The sequence below is a fragment of the Camelus ferus genome, chromosome 6 (genome assembly GCF_009834535.1).
Source record: "Camelus ferus isolate YT-003-E chromosome 6, BCGSAC_Cfer_1.0, whole genome shotgun sequence".
Lineage (NCBI taxonomy): Eukaryota > Metazoa > Chordata > Mammalia > Artiodactyla > Camelidae > Camelus > Camelus ferus.
In genome coordinates this window covers 48,097,471-48,122,303 of record NC_045701.1, presented here as the reverse complement: position 1 = coordinate 48,122,303, position 24,833 = coordinate 48,097,471, and the positions used below count along the sequence as shown (strand labels likewise).

Sequence of the window (24,833 nt, the reverse complement as noted above, 5' to 3'; positions counted from 1 at the left end):
TTCCACTTTGGACATTTGTAATCACTACTCCATGAAAATTGCTTTTTTCAGGTTAATCAGTGATCTCCATATCACTAAATCTAGTGATGATTCTTATTCCTTATTCTGTCACTCATAGGAAGTTAACACAGTGAATCAGAACATCCTTCTTAAAATGATGTACTGCTTTTCGTTTAGATTCGTTTAGATTCTAGGCTCTCTCCCCTAATTTTCTACCACCTTACTAGCCATTCTTCTCATTCCCCTTTGCTGTTTTCTCTTCCTGTAATAAACTCTAAATGTTGGAATTCCCTAGAGTCAAGTCCTAGAAACTGACTGACAATACTACACATACTCTCAATACTATTATCATTCAGTATTATAGCTTAAAATTTCATTTCTCTGCTGATAACTCCCAAATAAGTATCTCCAGCCCAGAACATTCTCTTAAACCCTGTTCACATGTGTAATTATCTGTACAGTTTCTCTGTTGACATCCAATAGGCATCTCAAATTTAACATGTCTAAAGCTAAGCTGTTGATTTCTTCCCCATAAATATTCTCCATTGTGTCCCCTATTGGTACATAGCAATACTGTTCCACCAGATACTTAGGTTAAAAGTTTTAGATTCATTTTGTACTCTTGTCTTTTTTCTCACACTCCACATCTAAACCAAGAAGAAATCCTGTTGGCTCTACTATCTTGAATATGGCCACTTATGACTCAGCCACCACCTCCTAGTCCATGACACCGTAATCGCTTGGATTACTACAGTAGCCTTATAGTCTCTCTGCTTTCACTGTTGCCTCCCTCCCCTTCAGTCTGTTTTCTAGATAGAGGCCAGAATCTTTATATGTAGTCAGATTTCTACCCAGCAGCCCCTTAATAAAATATTAAACATGTCACTCCTCTGTTCAGAATTCTCTAGTAACTTGTTATCTCAAGAGAAAACACCAAGCCTTTATCATAGTTTATAGGACTCTACATAATTCAATCCTGGAGACATCCAGCCTCATCTCTTACTCCTTTCAAGCTCCTTGCCCCTCATTGCTGCCTTCTTAGGGCCTTTGCACTTACTCCCTCTGCCTGGAAGAATTACTCCCAGATATCCATATGGCTCATCCCTTATTTCATTCAGTTCTCCGTTCCAAGGCCTTCCCTGACTATCCTATCTAAAAAGCACCTCCAGTTATCTAATGTCTTATACTTGTTTGTAATTCTCACTGCCTGACATTTTACTATTTATTTGTCCATTTGTTTGGATGTCATCACCACACAAGAATGTTTGTTCTAAGGAGGGCAGCTGTTCTATTTCTGGCTAAATCCCCATGCCTAAACCAGTGCTTGGCCCATGGTAGAGCTCAGCAAATCTTTGATGAATGAATATAAATGAACATTTTGATATATAAGCAATATGGTACAGGATTATTGAGCCAGAATTCCTACATTTGTAACCCGTGCTTTTAACTAGCTATGTGTGATATGGGCAGATAATTTAACTAGACTTTATCTATAAAATGAGTTTCTTTATAAAAGGAAGATAATAGTACCTGCCTCCTAGTGTTAAGTGGAAAACATGAGTCAATCTAAGGTGTTTGGAACACTGCCAGGTATTAGCTTTTGTTTTTAATACCATCTCCATCTGGTTGATTCTTTAACATATCTTATAGTTCTAAAACATGTAGAAGTAGGGGGGAAAAAGAACTTTATTGCCTCTTTCCTAAGTCCTTCCTACAATTTTTAAAATTAACATTATTGGGGAGGAGTGCAGTAACTAGAAGTGCCCTTCCATTTTAGTTTCCTGACTTAGCATAAAACTACTATAAGATAATTTGTCTTTATATGTAAGTTTATAATTTTATTTATGAAATAAATGGCTACTCAGTATTTTATGACTTTTATGGCTGTATTTCTCATCAGAAATAGTTCATTATTAAACTGTTATGCAATATAAGCAATAATTTCTTAACATAGATGTTCACAGAAATTTTCCTTTATAATAGAATTTTACTTGTCCCAAAATAAGGAATTCTCTGAGCTGTTCATATGTTTGCTCTCAAACAGAATACTAAATGTAGATTACTAGCAATTACCTTTATAGAAAATTGAATGCAACTCCAAATCAACTTTGCAAAAAAATAAAATGCTCTAATTATGTAGGGATAAGTGTGATGGTGGAATATATACTACACAACTTTTTTTCTCCCAAATTATTGGGTCTTTTGTGAGTTTTAGTATTTTAGTGGAAACCTTAGGATGTTAGGTGATTTTTTTTCCCCTCATGGTTAAGATATTTGACATAAGAATATTTAAAGTAAAGTTGATTCTGGATTGTAGAACAACCTATACAGTACAACCTCAGTTCAGTCTCTCTGCAATCATCTTTTGTTTCATTATATATAAGAGTTTTCACCTTATTGCTATTTAAAACAGGATGTGATTCTTATATAGATGAGCACTAAGGAATCATTTGGATTACTCATAAATTTTTTTCTTTTAATTTAATGTAAATTGATTTTGTAATGCTTATGCTACAATTATTACAGGAAATACATACTTCATTTTATACTTGATTAGGTAGTCCAGCTACAGGAATGGATGATTAAAGTCATCAATGATAACACTGCTATATGTGTAGAAGGAAGATTGATGTAAGTATAATATTTCAGTATTCTTTTAATAAGATTTGTGATAAAATAAGATACTTAATGTGTAAGAGCTTAAAAGGAGATGCATGAAAAATAGCATCTTGCTACAAAACAGACTTCCTAACAAGGCTATAAACTGATGGCAAAAAAGTAAAATGAGTATAACCATGCTTGTTGTAACCAGCTTTCATGCTTTTGCCTGTTAATTCAAGTTATTTTTAAAATAGTGACAGCTCAAATTTGTATACATAGTGCTTTATTTTTTCAGAGGTTCTAATAAGTGGACTGGTATTATCTGCTTAATTATATATGATCAGTTAATATTTACTACATGCATTTCAGTTCGATTCTCACATCTAAATTGGGGCAACCTGATATTAATTATTGATCTAGAAAAGGAATCAAAATTATTTAACACTTTGCCATACAGCTACAATTAAGTAATCATTGGCAATTTCTAGTTCTCCCTACAGTGAAAGCAACATCCAGTGAGTAGGCTTTGCCTAGTTCTGCTACTCTATTAGAACCATTTCCTATTCTTCAAAAACAATTAGTGGTTAGGAAAAAAAATTGTAATAAAAGGTTGTAATAAAACAATACAGGATATCACTGTTCAAGAATACTTACCTGAAAGATTTTAAGTAGAGTATATAACATCTGTCTTGCTCACTTTATACCTGCTTGCCTTGCACCCATTTCCTTAATATCCAGAGGCAGCATTGATTGCCTTTGTTGGAATCCTATTGCTGCTGCTTCTTGGCCATATGACTGGGGCAAATTACTTACCATTTTTCAGTCTCAGTTTCTTCATCTGCACAACAGTGGTAATAGTATTACTTACCTTAAGGGTTATTTTCAGGATTAAATGAGTTAATATTTATAAGACTTTAATAACAGTGCTTTTAGATTACTATTTAAATGTTTGTTCAATAAAATAAAGCAAAAAAGAACAGAAAACGAGAATATTAAAGTATGATGTGAGTTTTATCATGTTTGACCAAACTAAAGGAACTTAATTTTCTTATGTATTATGCTTATGTTTAGAATGTTTACTACTAGTTATCTAATGAATCAGAGAATCTTCAATACTTACCTAATTGATCTTCATATTTTGTTCTTTCTTTTTTATATTTATTCTTAGTTTCATTTAAGGAAATAAGAAAAGTAGATTTATGGGTCAGTGATTTGATACTGCAGTTTTTCCCCAACTGGAACCTTTTTGATACTTTCCAAAGAGGAAGGTAAAGACATTTGGCTATATAGTGAGGGAAGAAAAAACACAAGATTAGAATAATCCAAACCGTGTAACTGTGAAAGCTAATAACACAGTATAGGCCCTCTGGAGAGGGACTGAGAAATCATCCTTTGGAAGCTTAGCATCAGTGAAGAAGGAGTTGCAAGCATTTTTAGCACTAGATATTTAGAGAAGGACCCTGCTTTCTTGCTAATAATATATTTTATACTAGCAGTTTGGTTTGGCCACAGTACAGTTTCTTGGTACTCTGAGGCTCACACTAACAAAGCAGTTGAGTTCTGTTGCAGTGTTTGGCCCTCAAATGTTTTAAAATTAGATCAATAATTTGTAATGGAGCTAGAGTGCAAATTTATTAGTTTCTATTATAAATTTACATGCTTATATATATGCACTGTGATTACTCGTAAGATGTGAATATTTTGGCTTTAACAAAGCTATTTTTTCCTCCTAGAGACATCACTAACATATATTGGCACAGTAATGCAATTATAGAACGGATTCAGCACAACAAACTTAGGACTTTATCAGGCAACATTTATATATTAAAAGGAAAGATAGACCAGATTTCCATGAAAGAAGCAGGTAATGACTGTTCCTAATTGATGAATTACTGTACTCAGTGAAGGAATTAACCATATTTCTAACAGTAATATACATTTTTTGCTTTCAATTCAGTGTTTTAAAATTATGAATCAAAGCTAAAAATTAAAGAGTTGACAACATTATGTAAAATGTCATACATATAGATCCTTTTCTTCTGTTTCAATCACTCTTTACAGTTTAAGTCCAGTGACTTAAAAAAAATAATTCAAGTGTAATGATCCTTATTTGTGAGGAATTGGTTGTAAGAATATAATTTAACTCCCTAGTTCCGTTCTTTGTTGAACCTGCCTGGTACAACCCCAGTCCTGGTATAACCTAATTTTCTGCCTATGCCTTGCACACAGCTAATGTGACTAAATAAAAACACACCCAAGCAGTCTACTTTAACTTTATGATTACCATCAACAAGTTGTGGTCCGTTAGTGCCACTTGGTATCCTGCCACATTTCCCTAATCCATTCAGTATCCCATCATCTTTGATGACTATTTCATATTTTTACACATCTCCTACCTCCCTTCTCTCAGCTGGAGAGAGGGTAGAAGGAGGAAGGGGAGGACTTGGGCAATAGGAACAATCAAGAAAGAACTTCTCCTCTGCTCTATCTACTAACTGCTTACATCTGTACCTGCTTTTATTGTGGACAGACTGTCCATGTTCCTGCCTATGTCAGCCTCTCTATTTGTACTCTAGCTTCTATCCTCGTCTGTTCAAGGATATCACTCCAGTAATTCTCTCTTTTCCTGTCAAAAAACAAAACAGAACCCACCTCTTTTGAGTAAAAACAGTTGCTAGAATGCATTCATACTTAAGAGTTCATCAGTTTAAATTAATCATATATGTATGCATGTGTGTATATTGCTATATATAAACCTCATGGTAATCACAAACCAAAACTCTAAATAGATAGAAAAAAAGCAAAAAGAATCCAACATAACACTAAAGATAGTAATCAAATCATAAGGGAAGAGAGCAAAAGAGAAAGGAACAAAAAATAACTACAAACACAACCAGAAAATATTGAACAAAATGGCATAACTACTTTAAATGTAAATAGACTAAATGCTCCCAATCAAAAGACATAGACTGGCTGAATGGATACAAAAACAAGACCCATATATATGCTCCCTGCAAGAGACTCACTTAAGATCTAAAGACACATGCAAACTGAAGGTTAGGGGATAGAAAAAGATATTCCTTGCAAACGGAAATGAAAAGAAACCGGGTTAGCAATACTTATATCAGACAAAACAAACTTTAAAACAAAAATTATAGCAGGACACAAAGAAGGACATTACATGATGGTAAAGGGTCAGTCCTTATAGATAAGGAGAACAGATGCTTGCCAGAGGTGGGGACCAGTGGCAGAATGTGAGGGAGATAAAAAGGTACAGACTTCCAGTTCCAAAATAAATGTCACAGAGATGAAATGTACAGCACAGGAAATATAGTCAATAATGTAATAAATTTTTATATTGACAGATGGAAACTAGACTTACTGTGGTGATCAAAGGACATGTAATCACAGTATTAGGTTCTGCAGTAAACAATATTTATATTGTTATAATGATACAAATACTAATTTTTGATTTATGATAAAATGAGAGGATATAAAGAAGAGATGCAGATATTAAATCATCTCTTGTAACATAAATTTAAAAATTGATTTTTTCCTTTTTATTCTATCTGTATGAGATGATAGATGTTAACTAAACCTATTGTGTTAATCATTTGACAAAATACGTAAATTAAACCATTGTGCTGTACAGCTTAAAACTTATACTGTGATGTATATCAGTTATTTCTCAATAAAACTGGGGTGGGGGGACCATTTTAACCACACTTTCTTCAGCCACTATTGCTCTCATGAAGTGACTCAGAAGACTTGTTACACTTACATCTAATTCCTCTCTATTTCTTCCCCATTTTTTTCTTGAACTCTTTTCAATCATGCCTTAATCCCCAGTTCTTCACCAAAATAGCCCTTATCAGAGTCACCAGTTGGCCCCCACATTGCTTAATCCAGTACACACTTGACACAGTTAATCACACCTACCTTCTTGAAACACTTTCTTTACTTGGCTTTTGGAATACCATATTTTCACGCTGCCTCAGTCCCTTGTTCTTAGTTTCTTCGCTTACTTTTCTTCTTTGCTTCTAAATGATGGGGTAGACTAGGGCTCTTTCTACACTCAGTGCTGTGCTCATTTCTTTTAGGCTTGAATCTCATTCATATTGTGACAAATGCCAGATTTATATCTCTAATCAAGAATACTTCACTAGCCACTCAATTGATTTTCTATCTGCCCATTTGACATCTCCACTATGAAACTTGATCTTCTCCCTTAAGTTGGCCTACAGTTTCCCCCTCTTTCCATGGTTCCAGTGGCTCATGGATACCCAGGTTCCTTGGATACATCCTTATATCCTCAGTGTCTCTCACACTCACATCTAGTATGTCAGTACATCCTACAGGCATTATTTCCATGATATATCCAGAACCCAGGCCTCTGCTGCACCACTGTGGTCCAGACATTCATTCCTCATCTTTTGTCTAAATCTTTGCTGTAACCTCCTAACTGGTCTCATTCTTTCTCCCCATGTACTTGCGCAGACTTTTCTCAAAATGCCAGCTAATTCTGTCATGTTTAAGTAAGTCAAATTCTTTGGCTCCTCCACTCACAATCTTTCTGTAGTTTCCCATCTCATCCAAAGTAAAAGTCTCAGTCCATAAAATGACCCAAGGCCTCATAATCTCCCCTAACTGCCTCTTTTACCCATCTGAGTAACCTCATAGTCCTAGCCTCTCCTCGCTGTACTTCACTGATTTCTCTGTGGTCCTACAAACAGGCCAGGCACACTCTTGCCTCATAGACTTCCAATTTGTTCCCTCTGCTTCCAGTTTTTTTAACCTCGTATTGCCACGTTGCTCACTCCTTCACGTCTTTCAGGACTTTACTCAAATGATGCTATTTCAATGAGAACCTCTCTGTCCTTTTTTGAAATGCAACCTGCCTACTCTCTCCTCCCCCAGAATGAGCATGCTGGCAACCCTATTCCCCTCAACTGCATAATTTTTCTCCATAGCATGAATGACCATCTTACAAATGAGGTATTCTACTTACTGGTTTGCTTTTCTGTTTCACACTAGAAGACAAGTTGTATGAAGGCAAGGAATTTTGTTTTGTTAACTGCTGAATCCTTAGTATCTGTGACAGTGCCTGGCACGTAGTAAGCAATAAGTATATATTTTTAAGTTTTAATGAATTAATGACATTACTTTAAAATCTAGACTTTTAGATCATTTTTTGTTTGTTTATCATAGGTTACCCGGATTCTCTCATAAGGAAATTTATGTTTGGATTTCCAGAAAAGTGGAAAGAGTACATTGATAATTTTTTAGAACAGTTAAGGTAAAGTACCATTTAACTTTTTAAAAAGCAGCTTTATTAAAGTATAATTTACATGTGATAAATGTGTCCATCTTAGGTATAAAAGTTGATGAGCTTTTACAAATGTGTATATTCATATACCCAATGGTTTTAGTTTCATTTCTTGGAAATTCCAGTCTTGAAGCTCTCTTTGATCTTAGACTTTTAGAAGACAGTAACACTCTACTAGAACTTCTGCCATATGGATTAAATCTAAAAGGAAAATAAAATCTTTGACATATTTCAAGGAGTCATCCACAGTCACCTACCCTTTAGGAGACATGTATCTGTTAAACATGAGTCTGAAGTTCTTGGTCCTTTTTTCATTCTTTCGTTCCCTCAGGAGTTCTAAGTGTAAGCTGCTTAGCAGTCACTCTGTCTGCACTGGGAAAACAAATAAGAATTTGATTAATTTGTGCCCCTAAGAACTCATAGGAGATATAGTACAATGTAATAACCTATGACAGGGATTGGTGGTTTTTTCTGAAAAGGGACAGAAAGTATTTTCATGGGTATGCTGCCTCTATCACAACTACTAGACTGTGCCTTTGTAGTGGAAAGGCAACATAGATAGTACTTAAATGAGTGAATGTAGTTGTGTTTTGGTAAATTTTATTTACAAGAACAGGCAACTGGCAGAATTTGTCCTTTAGTTTTCTTGTAATATCAGCTCTAGTAGGAAATACAAGAGCACAAATAGGAAGAACTTAAGAGGTCATATTTGAATCTTGTGACTTAAGGTGTTATACTTGAGTTTTTTGTGGGGAAAAGGGTGGAAACTATGAAGACTTAAATAATGTAAGAGTAAAGGTAATCTGCTAGGGGAAAAACGGTTTATCTGAGGGAGTTTCACTTATTTATTTATGGGTTTAGTTTTTGGGTTTTGTATTTTTGACAACCAGTATTAGAGGAAAAATACTATACTTGGTTTTCAGGGCTTGTGAAAAGAAAAAAGGAAAAGCCAGACAAAAACAGAAAACTGAAAGATTTGTCCCTGACATTCGAAAATCAATCAAAAATGGTACAAAGGAAAACAAAACAGATGTGCTCCAAAGAGCCAGCACCACTTATGACCTTGATTGTGATCATTTGGGTATGTTTACTCTTTTCTTCTTTCTTGGTATAGTGGTAAATTCTTAGATGAGCTCCACATTGTTTAGTTGTTTACAATGTAAAATAATACTGAGTTCTTGACTTATATTGCCCTAAAATACCTGTTTTTTCCACTACTTAAGAGGAGAAATTGCAATGTAGATCATCTATAGTCAGTGTTCAGCTTATTTTGTTAAATATTATCTTTTAATTAATCAGAATACCAAGAACACTGATAAACAGCAATGAAAGATGATGTTCTTTCCATTTTTCTAGACCCAAGATATTTAGGCTGCCAGCTTATCTCACACCTAAATTAAAGATGCCTATATTTTTGTACTAAATATTATTCCTGTTTATAGACAAAACCAGTTTGCTTTCATGGAGGAAATGGCATGGTTTTTTTTTGAAGGACCATTGCTATGAAGGTAACTAGCAGAATTGTTCTGCCAACTCTCCACCAAAACTATAATCTGCCTTACATTCCACCTGACCCCAAGCTGAAAAAGGCACTTAAAGGCTTTTCTAGATAATATAATGAGTACAAGTTACTAGACTCTGTTGTATGAATTTATGCCAGTTCTACCTTGACCTTATAAAGAAGAGCTTTACAGACCTTCAAGAGTTTTGGACTGCTTCTGCCAAAAATACTGCACCATACCAGATGTGAATGTACCTGTATGTCACTCTCCTACCCCACCGTACCCCACTCCCCTGTCCCCCAGCCCCTCTGAAGCTATGCTTATCCTTTCTAGTTACAGAGAAAATAACAAATGTGTGGATAACTGCTTGCCTAGAGCTAGCAAAAATTTACTATTTAACTGTTGTTCCAGTTCCCTTTCAACCCTTCTTTATTTTATCAGAAGTCACCTTGTTTCCCATAAATTAGGCATGTTGTTTATTGTCATTGCCAGACCATGTTTAGTATTCTGGAGTCCTGTGGCTACAGCACCTACTATACATTTTTATTCCCAAATTTAAAAATCTCCAAAAGTGTATCTCACTTTCAGTTACTTATTAATCTTATTTAGTCTTAGGTCTTATCATCTCCCTACCCGCCTTCCTTTCACTTATAACACTGTTTTTCAGGAATTTGAGGTAAATTGTGAATATTATTGGTAAAAATATTTGACAATACAAATGTAAAGGACTAAAATTTGGTAAACTATTTTACATGCCAGCTCTGTCCATAGGAAAATCATTTAACAAATATTTTTAAAGCATCTTTTACAGACCTTGATCTTTGTTAGCTATTAAGAACTTAGAGATGAATAAGACGAGATGCCTCCCCTTGGGTTGCTCAGTTTAGGGGAAGATACTCTATTCTGTTTTGGATGTATCGTTTTTCCAGGATGATTCATTAGATTATTGTTTTATGAAACTATTAAGATAATGAGTGTCCTCATGTCACATAAGTTATTTTGATTGGTGGTAGCTGGTGGTGTTATTTTTATTATTGTCATTTTCATTACAGCTTTCCATGGGAAGATGACTAAAATATAACAAAACCACATCTAATGTTAAACAATTAGAGTTATGCAAAGGCTCCCACCAATGATAATATAAGATGATGTAGTTGTGTATATGTATTTTAATGATTTATGTAAGATTTTGTTTTGCATATTTAGTGCTGTAATCTGTATATATTATAGTATTGCTGTTAAAGTGCTATAGTTATCTCTGTTATTATACTTAACAGCATATTATAAATGATTATAATATCAGTCTCCTTCACTATACTGTAATAGTCTCAAGAGCAAGGACCATCCATTGTGTATCTTCAAGTACAGACTTTTATGAAATTAATACTGTAACTTAGTTTTGTGTTCAGTGAGGGTTTTCAGAGTAATTTCATTGAAATCTGCCTACCAGACTTTAGAGTCTTTTCTCTACACATTAGCAAGCTTAAAATTTCATGTTGAATTAAATCCAAAGCTTAATAGTATTTTTTTATATCTTATTTCTTCTAAGTGAAAAGAAATGAAAGTCAAGAACATTTATAAGTGTTTAAAGAAGTAGAGAGGAAGCAGTAATACTTACACTACCAAGTTCGTACAAGTTAGGTTCAAGTATGAAGAACAGGCTGAATCTTTATTCAAATTACTTAATAAAATGGATAAAAATATTCAGAATAAAAATGGTTTGTTCAAAATTAGGAAGTTCAGAATCTTCACATTTCCACTTAAACATTTGAATCAGATTTATATGAGGAATTAGAAGAAAACACTTCCTTCATAATGTGAAGATATATGATTCCATTGAGAAATCTTACAGAAACTTTACTGACTACTTTTTAATGACACTTTTCCATGAATTATATTTTAGAGGCTTTTTTTTCCCCCAGCATTTAGCATTACCCATCAGTCTTTCATTTTGTCATTCATCTTGTAAAATGGCATATAGTGTATATAGGTTGTTGGAGTATTTCACTGTGACAATTGGTGTGATGATTTACAATTCATATATATTTATAATTATAACTGTATAATTTAAAGTTGGAAATTAAATTAGTTTGGCTTCTGGTTTCTTAAGTTTCAAATTTGAGAATTTCTTTCATTTTAATTTATTTTCTTAACCGGTGACACAGTATAATAAAGATTCCTAAGTTCTCTTTCAGTTGTTATCCCATGATGCTTCATGGAGATTTGGGAGATTCAGCAAAAATGTATCTCTTTGCCTACCATCAGGGATGAATATGGGGCTATGCAGATGGAGTTCCATATTCTCCTAATTCTCTTCCTCAACTAGGATAGCTTCTATTCCATATATTACATAACCAGTAAGAGATTAGCAAACCTAGTAGTTTTCTTATGTCTCCTAAATATTTTACTTCCAAAGAGTTGATTTAACAAATATTTAACATAGACTAACTCCAGGGAAAAAAATCCAAAAATGAAGACAAAGTTCTTACCATTAAGAACTTTTTTCAGTCTAGTTGAAAGATAAGACAAGTGTGTAATTATAATGCAGGGCACACTGTCAAAATGACATTATTTGGAAGTATTCTGGAAATTTGAAGGAGAGTTTTCAGTCAGTTAAGGGAATCAGGACAAAGTTTGTGGTTAGGTAGGTTAGAGAACAGAACTGAAGCATGTAAGGAATGAAGGAAACTTTCCAAGTAGAGTGAATGACAGTAATGAAAATTGAGAAACAGTCATCTAACAGACATAGAATATCATTCAGATTTGAGCACAGTGAGAGATTAGAACTATATTGAAAGCCAGCCAGAGGAATTATGTACACAAAGTTGATGTGAGAGGTCATGGACAGATTGATATAGAAATCAGTATATGTTGAAACAGCAGTGATCTGAACAGATGAGTACTTCAGGAAGATTAATTTGATAGTAATGTGTAAAGTGGAGTTTGTGGAGAAAAAGTGTATATTTTATTTGTGAAAATATTTTTCCTATACTCTTGTTTGTTGCTAATTTGAAATTTTGATGTTTGGTTTTGCCCTATGAAATTATAGCAAGAACTGAAGAATCCAGAGTATCGGCTGATATCCTAACATCAAGGGAACAGTTTTTCTCAGACAAAGAAAGAAAATATATGGCTGTTGACCGGAAGGAACTTTATATTTTAGTAACGCCACTTAAATCTCAAAAAATTATAGAGCAAAAATGCATGAATTACAATCTGTCCTCTGGCACCATTAAAGCAGTAACAGACTTTGCAGTGTCAAAGCATCAAAACAAAAATAAGTCAGACTTAAATGAAACTACAAGTCTAATCACTAAGCCCACAAAGACTGTAGAAAAGACATTTGAGTATAGCGTGGGTCATAAAAGTAAAAACAAGGGAAATTGCAGTGAATGTGATTTACTCACTGTGAATGAGAAAATAAAAATATCTAGTCCTAAAACTGAACAAATGGTCATCTCTGACTCTAAGAAAAACACGAAGTTATCAAAACTGAAAGAAGTCAAAAATCAGGTAACTGTGTCATTTTATAAGCATCACTCCTCACCAGATTTGTCTAATGAAGACAGTGAAAAAGAAAAGGAGTTTGGAGGGAAAGCTGAGGTGGTTAAGAAAACCAGAGCAAGAAATACCAAAGAAACAGTGGCTCACCTGAGAAAAAACACAAGAAACACAAGGAAAATCTCAGAGATTTCTGAATCTGAAACTGAAGAAAGTGAATATGAATTTCAGATGAAACAAAAGAAGGCTAGATGTTCTGCTAAAGAAAATCTTCAGAAACCCAGTATTAGGAATGAGCTTCCAATTATTGAGTTGGTGGGATCTGGTAAGACGAACAGGCATTCCTTAGAATGTTTACCTGGTTTAATTCAGGATGAGGAATGGAATGAGAAAGAATTACAGAAACTTCATTGGTAAGTAGTTAGATTTGACTCTGAACTATCTAGAGTGGCCACAAAGCAGTTTACAACATAAAAACTCCCAATAAGGGACTGACTTAATGGCTTCTAATCATTGATATGGAAGATGTCATCCAAAAACATGGAGAGAAATTACAATTTATACAGAGAATGGAGGCAGAGTACAGATAACTAGGTATTTTGTACCCATCTCTACAGCCTGCCTGTGAGGAAAACGAAATGACGTTTTCTCTTCATTCCCGTTTAATATTTCAAGACTTTATTTCAGCCCTTCCCTCACCCCCAAAGAAAAGTAGTTATGTAAGGGGACAGATATGTTATTTATCTTGATTGTGGTAGTCATTTCACAATGTGTATGTATATCAAATGATCATATACTCTTTAAATATATACAATTTTATTTGTCAATCATACTTCAGTAAAGCAGTGGTAAAGTATTTCAATACAGACAAATGCAGCTCTCTCACTTAGCTTCACATTTTAAGAAATAGTTTATGATTACATTTACTATTATAAAACCTTAAATTTGAATCCAGATTTGTAGATTATTTAATATAGTTTTTTCCTCCTCATTTAAAGAGGAGAAAATTGTCTCAAAACTTAGGTGATTTGTCCAGGGTTTTATAATAGTGCTGCTTGATAAATCATGTGTGGTAAGAATTGGATTTGGCTACACAGACTTGACAAGCAATTTCAGAAGTGTGATATAGTTAGTACTGGAAGGCAGATCACAACTGAGCAATGAAGAGTGAATGGGAGAGTAAAGACAACGTAGATGGACAACACAAGAAATCTGGCAGGGACGGGGAACAGAAAAATGCATAGGTCATAGAAGTGAGTGTGAAGATAAGGGAAGATGTATGTTCAGTTGCTTACTTGTTTGTAAGATGACTCATGCCAGAATATGTGATGATGTAAGTGATCTAGTAGAAAGAAAGAAAGATGTGATTGCTAGAAGAGAGAAGAATAACCAGGAACGTCCCACTCTCAGTATTCCACTCTCTTTTGTACCCCTCAACTTTATAACATTTAGAATTGATTTTCAAACCTGCCTTCTTGAAATACTAAGGAATTCCTAAGACATCTTTGTGCCACTGTACTCTTTCTTTTTCAATTTCCTAAGTTTTCCTTCTCTGTCTTATTTTCAGAGAAGGTAATCTTACTCTCCAAAGTTCTTGGCTTTGGCTCCTTGCTTTCATGCAATAGTGTATTTCTCAGTGATATTTTCCTTCCAGAGCTCTACTTTTCCTTCTTGTACAGAGATTCCCAAATCTGTAGGTCTGGTGCTGAATTCTTGTACTTAGTTTTGTATTTCCCTTTGCCTGCTGGACATCTCTACATAAATCTCACCTACAGTTCTAACTTGGTATGTCTAAACCAAACTAATTTTCCCCTGCCTGTCCACTTTGCCTGACATTTCCTGTTTCTGAAGAATGTAATTCTTTCAGTCAACTAGGTTTAAACTATTTATTATTATTGATTTTTAAATCTAATTTTTTTTAAAAGTCAAGAAGCTACCAGCCATATAACAGAGATATTGCAGATTTGGTTCCAGACCACCGGAATAAGGCAGCTATCTCAACAGAGCAAGTCACAGTAGTTTTTTGGCTTCTCAGTGCCTATATGCTATGTTTACACTATACTATAGTCTATTAAGTATGCAATAGCATTATGTCTCAAAAACAATGTATACCTCTTAGTTTAAAAATGTTAACCATCACCTGAGCCTTCAGCAAATTGTAATCTTTTTGCTCGTGGAGGGTCTTACCTTGATATTGATGGCTGCTAACTGATCAGGGTGGTGGTTGATGAAGGTTAGAGTGGCTGTGACAATTTCTTAAAGTAAGACAACAACGAAGTTTGCCAGTCGATTGACTCTTCCTTTCATGAACAATTTCTCTGTAGTACGCAATGCTGTTTGATAGCATTTTACCCACAGTAGGTCTTCTTTCAAAACTGGAGTCAATCCTTTCAAACCCTGCCACTGCTGTATCAACTAAGTTTATTTATTATTCTAAATTCTTTATTGTTATTTCAGCATCTTTACAGCATCTTCACCAGGAGCAGATTTCATCTCACGAAACCACTTTATTTGCAACTGCTTATCCATTCAAGTTTTATCATGAGATTGCAGCAATTCAGTAACATCTTCAGGCTCCACTTCTAATGTTAGTTCTTTTGCTATTTCCACCACGTCTACAGTCACTTCCTCCACTGAAGTCTTTAAGTCCTCCAAGTCATTCATGTGGTTTGGAATCAGCTTCTTCCAAACTCTTGTGAACATTGAATTTTGACCTCTTCCCATGAATCACATGTTCTTAATGGCATCTGGAATGGTGAATCTTTTCCAGGTTTCCAGTTTACTTTGCCCAGATCCATCAGAGAAACCACTATATGTGGCAGCTCTAGCCTTAGGAAATGTATTTCTTAAATAATAAGACTTGAAGATCAGAATTACTCCCTGTTCCATGAGCTGCAGAATGGATGTTGTGTTATCAGGCATGAAAACAACATAAATCTTGTATGTCTCCATCAGAGCTCTTGGGTGACCAGGTTCATTGTCAATATTTTGAAAGGAGTCTTTCTGAGCATCAAGCCTCCACACTGGGCTTAAAATATTCAGTAAACCATGTTGTGAACGGTTATGTGCTGTCTTCTAGGCTTTGTTCCACTTTCAGAGCGTTGGCAGAGTAGATTTAGTATCATTCTTAAAGGCCCCTCAGATTTTCAGAATGGTAAATGAGCATTGGCTTCAACTTCAAGTTTCTAGCTGCATGAGCCCCTATCAAGAGTCAGACGCCTGTCCTTTGAAGCCTTGAAGCCAGCCATTGACTTCTCTCTTAACTGGAAGCCCTCTGTGGCATCTTGTTCTGATAGAAGACTGTTTCTACATTGAAATTCTGTTGTGTAGTGTATCCACCTTCATTTGTGATCCTCTGGGTAATGTACTTACTTAGCTTCTACAGTGGCACTTTTTGTTTCACCTTACACTTTTACATTATAGAGAGTGCTGTGTCCTTAAACCTCATGAACCAACCTTTACTAGCTTCAAACTTTTCTTCTGCAGCTTCCTCACCTCTCTCAGCCTTCACAGAATTGCAGAGAGTAGGGCCTTGCTCTAGGTTAGTCTTTGACTTAAAGGAATGTTGTAACTGATTTGATCTATCCAGATTGCTAAACTTTCTCCATATCAGCAATAAGGCTGTGTCGCTTCCTTATCATTTGTATACTCACTGGAGTAGCACTTTTAATTTCCTTCAAGAACTTTTTTCTCTTGCATTCACAACTTGGCTAACTGGTGCAAGAAGCCTAGCTTTCAGCCTTTGTCACCTTTCAGCATGCCTTCTTCACTAAGCTTAATCATTTCTAGCTTTTGATTTAAAGTGAGAGACTTGCAACTCTTTCTTTCACTTGAACACTTAGAGGCCATTGTAGAGTTATTAATTGGCCTAATTTCAATATTGTTGTATCTCGGGAAGTAGGGAGGCCCAAGGAGAGAAAGAGTCGGGAATGGCTAGTCAGTGGAGCAAGCAGAACACACAACATTTATCAATTAAGTTTGCTGTCTTATATGGGTGCAGTTCATCACACCCCAAAATAATACAAGAGGAACATTACAAATCACCATAACATAATGAAAAAGTTTGAAATGTTGTGAGAATTACCAAAATGTGACAGAAACATGAAATGAGCAAATATGATTGGAAAATGGTACCAACAGACTTGCTCAACACAGGGTTGCCACAAACCTTCAATTTCTAAAAATCACAATAAATCTAAGGGCAGTAAAATGAGATATGCCTGTAAAGTTCTTCCACAGGGTCATTTCGTCTGCAGCCATTTTCTGACACTGCTGTTTTTCAGAACTTCAGTGCCTTTTACCTGAACTGTCACAGTAGCCTTGTATTTGTACTTTGTTCTCATCTGAGTAATCTGTTTTGTACAACTCCAGATTAGTCTTAATGTATAGTTGTGGTTCTGATAGATCAAAAACCTTCATTGCGTTCTCACTCATCTTCAAATTACACACAGATTTTTATGCCTTGCATTGAGATTTGACCTCAGTTATCCTTTCCAACTGTTATCCTCCATTATTTCCTTTAGTAAAGATTCTCAACCTTTGCTATATATTCAGATCATCTAAGGAGATTTTTTTAAAGCCTGAACTGCTGAGAGGCCAGTTTCCAGTAAGATGAGTGAGCATACTCCACTCTGTTTCTTCTTTGCAGCTATAAAATCCAGACAGAATGCTTGGAACAGCTTTTAGTTGACTCAGGAAGTTAAATAGTAGCAGGTCAATTGGGGAAGACCAGAATTTTAAGAACCACCAAACTAGAAGTGAATTTCCAGTTATTCCTCTGATATCCCCAGGCTAGACTCAAGGCCCCAGTGGATCCTGGGGAGTAGACATTGAGGCAAGACAAAGAGAGTTCAAAGAGAAGCCCTTAAGTTCTGGCTTGAGCAGGAAAGGGGGTTATTAACACTCAGAAACAGTAGAGGAAGCCCCCCCAGCTCTTTTTCTTTTCTCCTTTCTCTTATAACCCAGTACCCTTACAGTCCAACAGGATGAACATCACAGCAGCAGCTGAGCCCCACACATACCTAAAACTGAAAGTGGGGAACCTTCCTCTCCAGTTGGAATAGAGGTCTCAAGAGGGTGGGGGCAAACCATTTTTCTTTTTTTTCTCTTTTTGTCCTCTCTGCATGGCACTGAAGAAAGATGCAACTGTACAAAATGTGCAGCAGAGCTGGGTAACTAAAACCCCAAGTTTCTTCCAAAGAACCAAAAATGGGAACGCCAGGGAACCAAAAATTGCAGAGTGGGAGAAGCTAGGGAAAGCAACACTGTAAAGTTGTTTATGAACTTTTGGGCTCACCCTTGAGTTACACATGTGTGGATCTGATCCTGAACAGCATACCCGAGACTTTGAGAACTGAACTAAAGGAGATCACCCAGTTTCCAGGCCAGCCACCTAGTATTCCATGTGCAGGGTATCATAATAGCACTGAAAAGCTTTAAAAACAGAACTGACATTGAAACTGCAACCACAGAAGACTGACTGGAATTTATAGCTCAGGTTACAACCAGGTTGGTTGCCTGCTAAAACAAAAACATTAATATTATCCATAGGATATAAACAAGACCCCCAGCTTTATAATTCAAAATGCCTACGAAATAATCCAGAATTATTCAGCATACGAACAAAACCTCAAAGTACATGAATCAAAATCTCACAGAACTAAAAGGAAAGTACTGAACTGAAGAGTTAAATCCACAGTTATAGTTGGAGACTTCAGTGTTCTCTTGGTAATTGATAGAACTACTAGACAGAAAATTAGGATATAGAAGAACTGAACAACCATCTGACATGTATAGAATAGTCCACCCAACAGTAGGGAAAAAACGTTATTTCCAAGGGTAGGTGGATCATTCACTAACATTTACTAGATTGTAATTTTTTAATTCTTATTTTTTATTGAAGTGTAATTAATTTACAGTGTTTGTTAGTTTCACATGTACAGCAGTGATCCAGTTATACATAAATTTTTTTTCACCTAGGTCATGAATCTTAAGAAATTTGAAGATAACTGAAGTTATACAAAAGGTGTTCTCTGACCATAATTGAATCAAACTATAAATCAATAAAAGAAAGAACAAAAAATTCCAAGAGGTTGAAAATTAAATAAAACACCTGTAAATAACCCATGGGTCAAGGAGGAGGTCTCAAGGGAAAAGATTCTGAACTGAGCAAAAGAAAACATATCAAAGTTTGCAGTGTGAGCCCAGAAACTCATAAAGAGTGTGATAGGGTGGTTTCACATAGGTTATTTCTCTTCCTGATGTCCATAGCACTTTTTGCATAGATGAAATTGTGGTATGATCTTATGATGAATAGACTATTGAGTAATAAAGGAAGGACTATTGATACTTGTAACCACTTGAATGAGTTTCAAAGGTATATGCTGAGTGAAAAAAAACCCAGCCCAAAAGATTACATATTTTAAGATTCCATTTACATGATGTTCTGGAAAAAAAACTGAAAAGAAAGAAAACAGATCAGGGATTGCCAGTGGTTATAGTGGTGGACCACAAAGGGGTAGCACTAGGAGTTTTTTTCAGTGTGATGGAACCGTTCCATATTCTTAACTATATAATCTGTTAAGATTCATAGAACCATATCTAAAAAGACAATTTTACTGTGAACTTAAAATGTTTAAAAAGTGCCTAGACTGCATACTGTTAAAATATTCAGATATTGCAGGCTTGAATTTAGGTTATGCTTCTCTAGTTTTTTCACAGTTCTGACCTGTAGGCATGTCTTTGACGTTTACCATACTATAAATATGAACTATTTGCCATTCCCTAACCATATATCCTCATCATTTTTTTTGCCAATATTTTTGCCTCATTTTCACCTGTTACATTTTTATCCATCCTTCAAATTTTATCTCACATGTCACCTCCTCTCTGTAACCTTTCCTTGTCATCACCTATTCCTGCTTTCCATTTGGTTAGCTGTAATGCCTCTTCCTTAGAAACAGCATAAAGCAATTCAGTGCTGACTATGCAGCAAAATAATCACTTGAGGAGCTTTTGGAAAATGGAAAGGATTGCCACCCCAGAACTACTGAATTACATCTTCAGGGATGGAGTCAATTAATCTGTTTGCTTACTTTACTTGCTTGCTTGCATTTCTTCTTTAAGTTCCTTAAAAGATTCTTGGTTGCAGCAGCTGTTTTGTACCCCTCATCATGCTTGTAACCTAGTAGAGTAGATAGATATTTAGCAGATAATCCCAGTAAGAAATTTATGATAAAATTTATCAAGGAAATCTGACTTAGTTTAGGCTGATACTAGAACTAAGATTTGAAGAATAAATAAGAAGCATTTAAGCCAATGATTCATGATAAGTTCATTTTAAATTAAAAGTGTATGTAAAAGAGCATATTTAGAAATACTAAAAGGCCGAAACTGGGTACAGCAAGTGAGGAATGAACAGTACAGGATGAGACTAGACAGGCAAGGAACAACATGGGTCGTATTAAATAGCATTTTGGTTTTTATGCCAAGAATGATGAAGTGATTTTTAAGTAGAACTGGCACGATAGTATTACATTTGCCTTTTTAAATTATCTGGGATTAACTAGAGATGTTTTAATTACAGGCTAATTTCTTATTAAAAGCAGTAAGTATTTTTATTATGACAAAAGAGTCCTTTTAGGCTGTCTAGACTTAGATGTTAGCTGTGTAATAGGGAAGCTTGAGCCCCCTCCCTATGGTTCTCCACCTTAGAACACATGTGGAAGGATTAATATGCAAGAGTAAAACATTTGTAAACAAGTGTTCAATTCCCATAAATATTTGTTCTCCTTTTATGCATGGAGTGAGTGGTATGCTGTAGTTAGGTTATTACACCTGTTCACAAAATCTGATTCTTAAATTTTCAGGAATTTTACAAATTGAATGTTTAAGAGTCATTAAAATGTAAATTATATAAACTTAAAAGTAATTAAATTTATTAGGACCAAAGTAAAACTCTAAACTCATCATTTCCTAATTTTACTACATAGTATTATTTGTGCCCTTGAGCTTCTTTACATATATCATATCTGTGTGGTGGAAATTCTATATAATTGTGTGCTATTGCACATTTCTCACTCCACATTCAGTGATGGCATGTTGGTAGCAGCCACAATAGGAGTATTTATAATATGGAAATTGACAAAACAGTACAAATCAGGACTTCTTAACGCCAGACAGTTGCTTGTTAAAAATATACCAGCATAACACTGGTATATAGGTTAGTTGGTGAGTTAAACAGATCTTTTCCAGCAGGACTATCAGCCTAACCACAATATATAAAATCTCTTTGGGAGAGGTAGATAGTAATATGTATGCAAGGTTCTATATAATTATTTACAATGCACTTTTAGAATGTAACTCATTTGTTAAATTTGGGGACTACCTTATACTGATCTGGTTTTTTTTCTATTTCAGTTTTCATTTCCCTCAAGTAATATATAAAATATGAGTTCTATAAATTATAATAGAATGGAAGCAAGCATAACACTTATTACTAAGAGTTTATAGGATACACAGGAACTAAGAGCTCATCTTCCGATATACTCAGCACCAGTAAGATTTGAGCAAAGTGTAGAAAAGTGAATCATGTCAGAGTCCCTGAAAAGATCTAATCATTGATTGGACTAATCATTGGTTGGACCTAGGAAAAAATGTTAAAAAACTGGGAATGATTTTTCAGGTTTAACAGAATACAGCAAAATAGAAGGCATCTACTAGATATGTAAACTTACATCTTCATATTTTAGCATGAGTTGAAGAGTTAACTTATTGAGTGGAGGGAATACTATCTTCTTCCCAAATAGTTACCTAGAATTATTTTGGTAAAATTCCTTGAGCTCAGTAAATCTCCTTGATTTGGGGGTATACCTTCAGGAGGTTATTTTTTATTGATTTGAATTTCTTGTTCTTTACCTGGTTTTGGTCTCCCATAGTGCTTTTGCATCTCTTCCAAAGCACAAACCTGGCTTCTGGTCAAATGTAGCTATGGCTGTGGGTTCTCGATCTGCCAATGAATGCCAGAGGAAATACATGGAAGATCCCCGAAGGAAAGGATCCCAGAAACATGTCACGAAGAAAAAGCCAGTCAACCGCAAAGGTCAAAATGGTAACTTGTAGTAAAGGTTTTTCCTAGTTCTCGGTATTGATTTCTGATCACTCACTAGATGTATTTTGTATTTATCCATGTTTCTTACTATAGGTTTGGTTTTTCTTTTCTTTTTTTTAAAACAATTTTAAAGCTAGAAAGAACTCCAAAGACCATCTGTTTAATTTTTACATCTGACCTAGATACTTACTTCCATCAGGAGTAGCCTAGCAGCCTCGTGCTTTGAGTTTGTTCTACGAAATCTGCAGTTGGATACAAAGATTTCAAAATCTGGATTATTGTTCTAAGGGTCTAACTTAATTTGAGGCCACTTGGGTAGAGCTCCCCAGTAATTCATAAAACAACTCTGAATCAGTTCAGTTTTTGTAGTCGCCAGGAATACACATTCCCGGCTAGGGTTTATGCCAGAGGAGTCCTATACCAGGCTTTAGGGAATACTGAGTATCCCTTTGCTAATTCAGTAAGGTTTGTATTTTAGCAGATCCATAAATTAGGCATTCAGCGAGGGGGTATGGGAGGTAACCTTTCTCACAGGTAAAGAACTTTTTCAGCCTCACCATGCCTAATTTTAATATAATTTTTTCCTGAGTACTTTTGCAGTCTAATCATATTGGACAGATCCCAGTGTAGAAAAAATCATTTGTTATACTGGAGACTTGGAAATGTTAATAACAGAGGCTGAGTTTATTTGATGTGAATACACAATTTAGATTTTGCAAAGGCTGTTAACTTTATAGAGCAGTTACTATAAATGATCAAATTCTTATCAAAATGTTTTGCTGACTCTTAAGGCAAGATCAATGATGCTGATAAGAAGCAAACTATTAAGATAACTGCCAAAGTAGGAACTCTTAAAAGGAAGCAGCAGATGAGGGATTTTCTGGAACAGTTGCCAAAAGATGACCATGATGATTTTTTCAGTACAACACCTTTGCAACATCAAAGAGTATTGGTAAGATCCTTAAATGGATGTACTGTTTTCTTTGTTGACTTTTCTATCTTTCATTATTGTGTATGGCTACTGTTCATCCCTAATATTTAGGCGAAGGATTGATAGCCTCCACAGACATGCCAAGGTATAATTAATATAGGAAGCATTCTCATCAGTGGCCAGTCCACCCTTCAAATGGGTTCAAAAGTAATGGTTGTAGAAACAAATAGAAAACTAAGAAATAGGCCAAACATATATATTTAAAATTCATACGCAGTGAGTCAAACTTTTTTTTAAAAAGTAATAAGAAAAGTTTGTTACCTACTGTATAGTAAATTGGGAGGAGGGATTAAGTGGCCGTAGAAGACTGACAGATTTGAATGTATAAAATAATTTTTGTAGAATGAAAAATCATGAAACTAGAAACTTAGGTGATTGGGATAAACTGTTTCCGACAAAGACAATATTTACAATATGATGAACTCAATTCAAGTGTTACTGGAATAATAAAAAGTATTAAGATCACAGTAAAAAAAAAATAGTGGGCAAGAAAAAATTCAAAAGGCTGAACGAACACTTGGGGAAGTGGTGATTTTAGTTAGCGATCAAAGGAAAACAAAGTAAATTATATGTACACCTTCTAAATTATAGAATCTTTTTAAAAAGTAAGTTGAAATATCCACTATCAAAAAGCAATGGAGATGTTGATACAGTCATATATCACTGGGTACATAACTGAATCTTAACCATTTGGAAAGCATTGTGGAATATGACACCCATAAAGATTAAATCTACTCAGAGTTTATCCTAAGAAATTCAAAAGAAGCCAAAAATCTTTGCAAAAAACAAAAAAATACACATATTCATTGTAGGTTTATCCTCACAGCAAAAAACTAGAAGCAATATATGAATCCAATAAGGATATACTTCATAAACACAGTGAAATACAGTACAAATATTAAGTGCAAATTTGAGACTTTCTAGAATCTAAATATAAATGTTAAGAATATTAAGATTAAAGTAATGCAAAAATGGATGGATACAGACAACTGGACTAGTACATGTTAAAACAGAATTGTTTTAGGAGCTGGACTTAAGGGTAATTTTTTCATCTAACCATTTCACACTGTTGTTAAATCAGCTCCAATTTTAAAAGGCTACACAGTGCTTTAAGACTTTAGTAACATTATCTCGGCTCCCTTTTTGCCTACGCAAGTTATAAAGGGAGGTATTTTAAGGGAGCCATCTGAGGCTTTTACTGTATTCTCTGAACAACCATGGTCCTTTAGACATTGCACCCTTTATGTTAATACCCCATCATTTCAGGTTCTTTATGTTTTGGTCTAAATGCAATAGTAGCAGCATATTAAAAGCAAAGATAATCAAACAAATAGGAAGCAGTGAAGTAGTTCATTTTCTGTGGTGTAAGTGTACTTTTTCTAAGGCTTTAATATAAAGGTAAGTAAAATCTTACTTAAGGATTGAATTGTTTATTAGAAATAATATGCACACAAAAATTTAATACTGCTTGAGTATCTATTAAGTACGAAGCATAATAGTAAATCAATTACAGTTTTGTTTTGTTCTGTCTACACAGAGGTCAGCAAAAAAATCTGGCATTTCACCTTTTTTGGTAAACAATATTCTATTGCAACACAGGCACGTTGGCTATGACGGCTTTCATGCTTCACAAGCAGAGTTGAGTGGTTGGGACAGAGACTGTACGGACCACAAAACCTAAAGTATTTTCTATCTGATCCTATACAGAAAACATTTGCTGACCCCTGGTCTACACAACACCAGAAATGTGTGTTATTATCTCCATTTTACACAGAAACAAAGTTTTTTAGAGGCCAAGGCTCT

General features: G+C 34.9%; 2 protein-coding genes across 4 annotated transcripts in view; one reads left to right on the top strand and one right to left on the bottom strand.

The window, feature by feature from the left end:
* Positions 1–24,833, top strand: part of MIS18BP1 (MIS18 binding protein 1) — a 40,807-nt gene that overhangs the window by 9,616 nt on the left and 6,358 nt on the right. For both annotated transcript variants that reach the window (XM_032481964.1, XM_014557981.2), the window contains exons 5-11: positions 2,558–2,631; positions 4,335–4,465; positions 7,810–7,897; positions 8,851–9,008; positions 12,479–13,343; positions 21,867–22,039; positions 22,831–22,991. In XM_032481964.1, the coding sequence (XP_032337855.1) occupies positions 2,558–2,631; positions 4,335–4,465; positions 7,810–7,897; positions 8,851–9,008; positions 12,479–13,343; positions 21,867–22,039; positions 22,831–22,991 (1,650 nt within the window). The remainder of the gene's footprint in view (positions 1–2,557; positions 2,632–4,334; positions 4,466–7,809; positions 7,898–8,850; positions 9,009–12,478; positions 13,344–21,866; positions 22,040–22,830; positions 22,992–24,833) is intronic.
* The window catches only part of FANCM (FA complementation group M), a 75,922-nt gene continuing 54,859 nt past the window's right edge, over positions 3,771–24,833 (bottom strand). Inside the window, exons 24-25 of one of the 2 annotated variants that reach the window (XR_004320681.1) lie at positions 8,185–8,299; positions 3,771–3,883 (exon numbers count right to left, since the gene is read on the bottom strand). The gene's annotated coding sequence lies outside the window, so the exon portion shown is untranslated. Of the gene's footprint in view, positions 3,884–7,937; positions 8,300–24,833 lie in introns of those variants that run through there. The other variant, XM_032481962.1, reaches the window with a different exon arrangement.